The sequence below is a fragment of the Daphnia pulicaria genome, chromosome 3, assembly GCF_021234035.1.
Source record: "Daphnia pulicaria isolate SC F1-1A chromosome 3, SC_F0-13Bv2, whole genome shotgun sequence".
Taxonomy (NCBI): domain Eukaryota; kingdom Metazoa; phylum Arthropoda; class Branchiopoda; order Diplostraca; family Daphniidae; genus Daphnia; species Daphnia pulicaria.
In genome coordinates this window covers 7,951,365-7,958,416 of record NC_060915.1, presented here as the reverse complement: position 1 = coordinate 7,958,416, position 7,052 = coordinate 7,951,365, and the positions used below count along the sequence as shown (strand labels likewise).

Sequence of the window (7,052 nt, the reverse complement as noted above, 5' to 3'; positions counted from 1 at the left end):
ATTTCCATACATATTGAAATGTATTCAGTTGATTTTACTTGGGGCGGCTAGTTGTAGCGTTGGGGGACTCCATAATGAGACTGCTGCGAATGGGGGCGAGCTGGCCGATGCCCAGCACCCGTGCGCTAGAGGATGTTGTCGAGTCGTTCGCGGACAGAGGTGGCAGCCGAGGAGGCGTGCTGCCCGTGCTGGAGGTACGAGTCGGATGCTGTAATCGGCGCTGATGGAGGCGGTAGCGGCAAGAGACTAGACTTGGCACTCCGTCCGTAAATGGGCTAGGCCGCCTCGCTCTCCGCTGAGGTGGAGCTACTGCTGGCACGTTTGGCGTTGGGCGGGGCAGGAGGTGTGCAGATGGATAGGGGCAACAATCGGTTTTCGTCTTGGCGCTGTATTTGGTCACTGGACGAGGTTTGACTGTTTCTCTCGGGTGTGGTAAAGTGCCGCCGCCCGGCACATTCTACCCTTGCGGCAAAAGATGATTACTGTGCACGCTCACCGGCGTCACGTAACCATCCTCGTAGCTCCTCTGACACCATCCAGGCTTGTAAAACGTCTGCTGGAGAGCAGCTAGCTCAGCGTTTGCAACAGGGCCAGGCCGGCAAGGTCAAACGTCTTCCGATGACCTTTTCCGGTGAAACTACAATTACAAGAAAGTCAATTATGCATTTTTTCTCCATGCAAATTCAATTGTTGAATGACGCACCTGAATCGCCACGACATCCGGGCGGTATGTTGGCTGTTGATAGTGATAGTAAATAGGTTGTTTTTGCTGCTGCTGATAATGTGGTTTAGTCTGTTATTGCGACCGATCGTGACATAAAGAACAGGCCGCATGATGGAAGGCGGAATAGCGTAGTGAGATGAAGACGATTTTGTGGATCCGTTGCGGTACTGAACGTCGAGAGAGACGACATTTCGTGCATTTCACCTCCTGACGAAACCATTACGTCGCCCTGCTACATCTGCAACGGAACGTACTTGACGGCCAAAATGTCTTTCACTCGCTTGATGGCCCGCATGATTTTATGCTGGTGACCAAGTCGTAAAATTCAAAAATCCTCCAGATCGATAGGAAAAAAAATTCGACGACCAAATTCATCAGGACTTCAGTTTACTAGGACAATTTGATGCATTGACTGGGAATGGATCAAGTGACCAGATTTTCTCAACACTTCAATCTGATTTTTACTCCAGATGTTTACCTCCAGATCCCAAGTCTCTAACGTGCACTTAAGTCGGAAAAAATTAGGTGGTAGTACTAGCAGCAGTTTTTTCGAACCTCTTTGCGGTAATGCTTAGTTATTAGCACCCTAAAGTTGCAAGTCATCTTCATTCTTATGTGACGGTCGGTTGCGACGGTTTGGGTGCTTCCACTTTCTTGCGTTTACATAATCAGGGAGGAGATGGGACGACTTCCCTGACCGTTTTACAATCCATACCCATGTTGCCGGCTTTGGTCGCCATTTTTTCTCAAGGGAACATGCACAGAGGGTTCGACCTTACAAAGCGAATTCGCTGAAGATTAGAGGCCGTCTATGCGGGAAAACGTGACATTCTTGAACAGAGGTCTGACCAATGAGTATATCCAAGCCGGTGAGCTATTCTTGCGGTCACAATAGAAATCTTGAACGACACCAGGATTGATGCTTCAATTCGTGATACGGTCGAATTGATCGCAAAGACGAATTTCATCACCTTTGTGTTTCCGGATCAGTTAGAAGGAATAAAGTGCTCATTAGCTATGGATTCGAAAAGGAATAAAAATGTTTCCTATTACCTGATGCTTTAATCCTTTGATATGATGGAGGTGATAAAGGTTTGGTAACGGAGAACTTGAGCGACAAGCAACATTTGGAGTGTCTCTCCCCCGATGGATGGTTCTTAATGGCAAATAGTGGATTGCTCATGTACTGATTAACAAAGATCTGGTGCCGGCCGTCCAATGCCAAACTTGAAAATTACGTCGGTTTGTAAAGAACATTTTGATTTGGTGGAGGTACCAGTACCACTGCTTTCTTCCCTGATGACTCCGCCAGAACCATTATTCGTTAAGTCAACAATGGAAAGCCACAATAATGCTAGTCTTGGAGCGTATGGAGTAAGTTCCGTTGGTTTTTGGTATACCGGTAGTAGATGGTTCTTCTGGCTCTACTTTAGGTTCAGATTCTTCCTCTTTCTCTACGTTGACGACCGTCTGAAAAGCAAAAAATAACAGATTGCTTTGCGTAGTAAAAACATACAGAAAGTAAAACAGAAGGATCACGAAAAGCAGGTTCATTTGGACGTCAGATTAAGATTTACCAAGCTAGGAACTAAATTTGAAAGCGAAAGAAGAAACCTGCCTATTGATAATATGGATCGGGTTTTCGCAATTCTGAAAAATGAGCTGTTTTCCCAACGAATAATTAAATAACGCAGCTGAGTTGGCGTGAAAGATACTTTTGAGAGTATTCAACTGGACTAGAAAAGTCAGCAGTTCTTCACAGTGACCATACTGTCTGATACTGCCAAGCAATGGTTGTTAAGGTTTGCCTACATCGCAGGCATATCCAATATCTTGCAATATTGGTCAAGACTATCAACACATACACATTGCAGGGTAAAACACCACCACAACAGACTGCAAGCAGCAGCTCACCACACCATTCACCCAGCTAGCTGAAACAACATCATGAGCACATTAGACAGCCCTGCAGAAGCTCAGACTTCATCTGGCTGTGAAACGGAAGCCTATTTGACAATTTTAAATTATGTTAGATGAACAGATATCTCAACACAGTCTCTCAAAATAGATTTTGAGTACATTGACTTTGATGTTCAAATTTTACAAAACAATGTTCAGTTAGGAAATAATTCCTAAGTATTATAATAAAAAACTGGTCAAATGCAAACATTTCCAGTTTCCACCTAGTTGACTTTACGGAACATTCTACAATCAGTGAAGCAAAGGGTCTATCAATGAATGTAAAGCCTTAATTGCAAGAAAATTGAAAACATTGTTACTGTACTTCTGTTTTGCAGTGTTTCTGGTTGGGATGAGACTTAAAGCCCAAACAGGTAGCCTCAGACAACATTTTGGCAAAATGGACAGCTGTTTCAGGTCCACGACTCCACGTCATCAGTGGATTTGGGTCATTTGGTCGTGAAAGTGAAAATCATAAGCTGGTTACCTGTGTGGAACACACATCAATATTTAATAATTCAGTATCCTTAATCAATCCAAATAAAAATTACCTCATAATGACAAATGTTGAAATACACCATTACACTATTACACAGCCAAGTGAGCCAGCCAGTGCCAGCTGGCCAGCATTCTTTCATTAGAGCCTTATCATCAGTCACATCCTCGCTCCGGCTCATATGTTGGAGTCGGAAACTGATGACATGCGAAATGTTTTGACTTGATACTCCGCCACCTGGTGGATATAATTTTAGCCACCTAGTGACAGGCTGACATCAGGCAGTGGCGACAGATTCCTTAGTATTCAGATTCACGAACAAATGAACTGAACGGCTAGATTGCTTTCAGTTTCAAAACAACTCAGCATCGTCCGATTATTGATTCCTTTGGGGATAAATGAGAAATAAACCAAGTAACAAGTACAAGTAGGCACTGGAAGTGAATGTATGTGTAATGTGCATGATGAAACCTTGGTGTGAACTGTGAAGTCGCCAAGACCCAATCTAAAAACCTCCGGTTTTAAGCTCTCCTCTCACAGGTTCAGACGCAAGTCGCTTAGCACAATTTGAAATAAGTTTCCTGATGGTGCGGCGCACCGAGATAAACATTACACAACACTCCAACGAGAGATTTTTTAAAAGGTTTTACCTTTTATTACTAGATGGCGTTTGGGCGGTAAATAAATGAGCCCATAATTTATTTGAACTGATCATGCAATCAAGTTTGTAATCGGGACTCGGATTTCTGAATCAAACCCAAATATTAGACCGCGCGATAGTGGCGAATTTTTCGATTAAAGTTTCACATTAATCAGTCATGTTTTCAATTTTCATTTTTTCGACAAAAAAGCTGTTTTTTTTTATACCAAGCAGATTTTAGGAAGCTCATGGTGAACAAGAAGTGATAGAGAATTTTAGCTTGTGCTAAAATTTAACATCGCCTCTGTGTGACCTGTACCGTAATTGTCCTGACAATTGTCTTGTTAAATTTTATGTAGCTTCATTGGGAAGTTATTTTCAATTCAATTCAAAAGAAATAAACTTAATAAAGTGTTTTTCTAAATGCCATAAATAGATAATGGAACTTGGGGAAAGTTAAGCAAACAGTGTGATGGACTTAAAATGAAGTCACAGATTCAATATAGTTCGTCGGATTAAAGATCCAACGGTTTTTATGTTATTTATAGCTTTTCCCTTGAACAACAGATTTAATCTCGACCGAATACATAATGAACCCAACCAGGTCCTGTCGATGATGAGAAATGCGCGTGTGATTGAAAATCGAGAAGATGCGCGCTAGGGCCCCCATCGAGTCCGAGCAGCAGGTATCAGTCATCTGCGCGCTAAAGATGCCGGGAACCGCTGGGAACATGCTGGGAACATGGGAAGGAGGCCAAGGAGCTTCGCTGGTTGCTGCCAGCCGGCCGGCCGGCCAGTCTTTATTAGGCATCGGCTTTGGGTGTATATTATATATTTACCTATCGCCTGATAGATCCCCGTGGCGATTTATGGTCGCTGTGTTACAAACGAAAACTCACCAGCATCACCATCACTATAACCACACGCGGCAGAATGTGGGACTCTTCCAACTTTAATGAACAGTTGATTGGAATTCCCTTTCATTTCGACCAGCAAGACGGTTCATCATTCATCAGTTTAAATCTTCCCGCTTCGATTGAAAAATATATCCATTGACTTTCATTTTGAACAAACTGATATTATTCAATGTCATTTTTAAAAGATGATTTTATAGGTTGAATTTTTAAAATGCGAACATTAAACTCGTCCTTCAAAGAAATTTATATTGTTATTTACCTTAATAAGTCAATAGACATACATCGATTTTCATAATCCATGAGGTTGAATAAGATTTATTTGGCGAATTATTGTGCGGGTCTGGTCCCTGACTTCTAAAGCTGTAATAGTTATCTCTTTTAATTGTTTTAACAGCAGTAGATCTGGCTTGGCATCATTTTCTGGCAACAAAGACTCTTCCGGGAGTGTCGGTTTTATTATGTGTTCTTTGCCTTGCAGCCTGTTTTATTAGGACAAATATTGGAAAAAAATGAATGGTAATTTTGAGTACTAGATACATCTGGATTTGGTTGTAGGAATTCAAATTGTGTACCAGACAGGAGCTGCAATTTTAGTCGTCGTTGGCTGATGCTGTTGATGAAGTTTGCTGGAATTCCAACTTGAATCACAGCTACTGGTTTCATCGTCTTCCGCTTTCCTGTTGAACTGACCGAATGGAGGGAGGTCCAGGTAAGAGGATGGCGTGATGCTGAGAGATTCATGCTGATGATGAGTCAGACCCAGTTGGATGGCTACTAGGGGGTCAACACCAGCACTTTCAGTGCTGGACGATACAAAACTTCCTTGGCTTGCGGAAAGATCCTTATCGACATCCGGTTGAGGAGGACTATTCGTACGACGTTCCTGCCGTTGCGGCTGACGCTCCTGGCGCTGTTGCTGTGCGTGCAGAATACGTATCTTGGTGCGCATATCTTCCATCATGTTTTGAAGTCTAGCGTTGTGCAACAACAGTCTGTCGTGGCCTTCTTGGAGGACTTCGACCATCGCTTCTTGATCGACCAATTGCCGTTTCAAATTGGTCACATCTTCCGGCACGACGGACGAATGCTGTTCCAGCTCAAGGGCCGGGACTGGCTCTGGATCAAACTGATTTTTAGGGCCCTGTCGGCGCTGCTGTTGCTGCTCTCTCATGGAGTCGATGTATTTCTTGACTTTGCTCTCGACTTTCGAATAATCTGGAGGTTGGAATACAAGCGAGTTGTGGCTTCTAGACAGGAATTTCTTGCGATGGGACGTTCGCATTAGTGATTGGCTGCTGCTGGCAACCGACGACGCCGGAATTCCGGCAGCATTCCGCACATCCCTCTGAGCCTGGCAAACGCCCAGTCAAAATGAAATTTTGAAAAAAATGCTACTCATAAGCATAAAGGATAATGAGATGAAATCCGTGTTAACATACGCATTCATTCTGACTGGTGCTGCTGCTGCTGGAGGATCTCTCAGTGGAGCTCGGTGGATCATTGTTCCTGGAATTGGAATCCGGCTCGCTTAAGCTCAATTCCGGTAGTTCTTCGTCATCCAACATCTGTCGCGTTCCAAAAATTTTAACACATGAAACTTAAATCTGTCTGATACTAGACAATGTTTTCATCTTTCAAAATCAAAAGAAAAACACGAGTTTCACACGAGTTCCTATACTACTGCAGAATACATGTGCAACCGCTGCCAAGCTCAATCATTTTCCGTTATTTTTCGACTGACGGATCACGTCCAATCAGACTAGTTCTGTTCCTTCTTTCTTTCTTTGGAATAATAAGTGGATCGAAACAAAAAACAGATAGCATTTCTATTACGAATTATACCTGATCGAATTGTTGAAACGGCTGGCGGACGGTGGGTAGACAGACTTCAACGACGTGCAACGATCGATCTTGTTCTTCTTCGACATTCGGCTCCTCCTCAGCATGCTGCTGCTGCTGCTCTCTCATCCACAAATAGCAGTTGTTCATAGCCCTTGCTGGCTCCAGTCACTGATTCGGTGTATCAATTATAAGAAGCGAAAAGGAAACTCGAAATAAGCACAGGATACTATAGCTGCAACGTCGGATTATTATATACGTCGCCAAATGAAAGCAGGGCGGGTATAAAATGACGGCTGTGTTGTGTTTGGCTCTCGTTTCCACGACAACGCACAACGCGCAGCCGACGAGCCACAGGGAAAAAGAATAATTGGACGCCGAATCGTCCGAGAGAGAAAAAAAATGGATTGTGTTATTTATTTCCATGAACTGCTGGGGAATAATAACAGAAATATTATAAGGATCATCAAGAAGTTT

The 7,052-nt window shown here is 43.2% G+C and overlaps 1 protein-coding gene and 1 long non-coding RNA gene across 3 annotated transcripts; both read right to left on the bottom strand.

Annotated features, from left to right (window-relative positions):
• Window positions 1–236: 236 nt before the first annotated feature.
• LOC124329257 lies at window positions 237–3,366 on the bottom strand. Of its 2 annotated transcripts, none has more exons than XR_006916688.1 (6): window positions 3,235–3,366; window positions 3,004–3,170; window positions 2,007–2,194; window positions 1,778–1,925; window positions 704–1,695; window positions 237–637 (listed from the first exon to the last, which is right to left on the bottom strand). It is a non-coding gene; the product is annotated as an uncharacterized LOC124329257 (long non-coding RNA). The 2 variants fall into 2 exon arrangements; XR_006916687.1 differs by having other exon boundaries at window positions 3,009–3,170.
• A 1,607-nt stretch (window positions 3,367–4,973) lies between these two features.
• Window positions 4,974–7,052, bottom strand: LOC124328262. Its single transcript, XM_046786971.1, has 4 exons — window positions 6,579–7,052; window positions 6,176–6,301; window positions 5,309–6,087; window positions 4,974–5,215 (listed from the first exon to the last, which is right to left on the bottom strand). The coding sequence occupies exons 1-4, from the start codon at window positions 6,723–6,725 to the stop codon at window positions 5,026–5,028; spliced, it is 1,242 nt and encodes a 413-aa protein (XP_046642927.1). The 5' UTR covers window positions 6,726–7,052; the 3' UTR covers window positions 4,974–5,025.

Coding starts and splice junctions, on each gene's coding strand:
- LOC124328262 (XM_046786971.1), bottom strand. CDS start 6,725: ATGAACAACTGCTATTTGTGGATGAGAGAGCAGCAGCAGCAGCATGCT. Junction 6,302..6,578: donor CGTTTCAACAATTCGATCAG/GTATAATTCGTA, acceptor GGAACGCGACAG/ATGTTGGATGACGAAGAACT. Junction 5,216..5,308: donor AAAATTGCAGCTCCTGTCTG/GTACACAATTTG, acceptor CTAATAAAACAG/GCTGCAAGGCAAAGAACACA.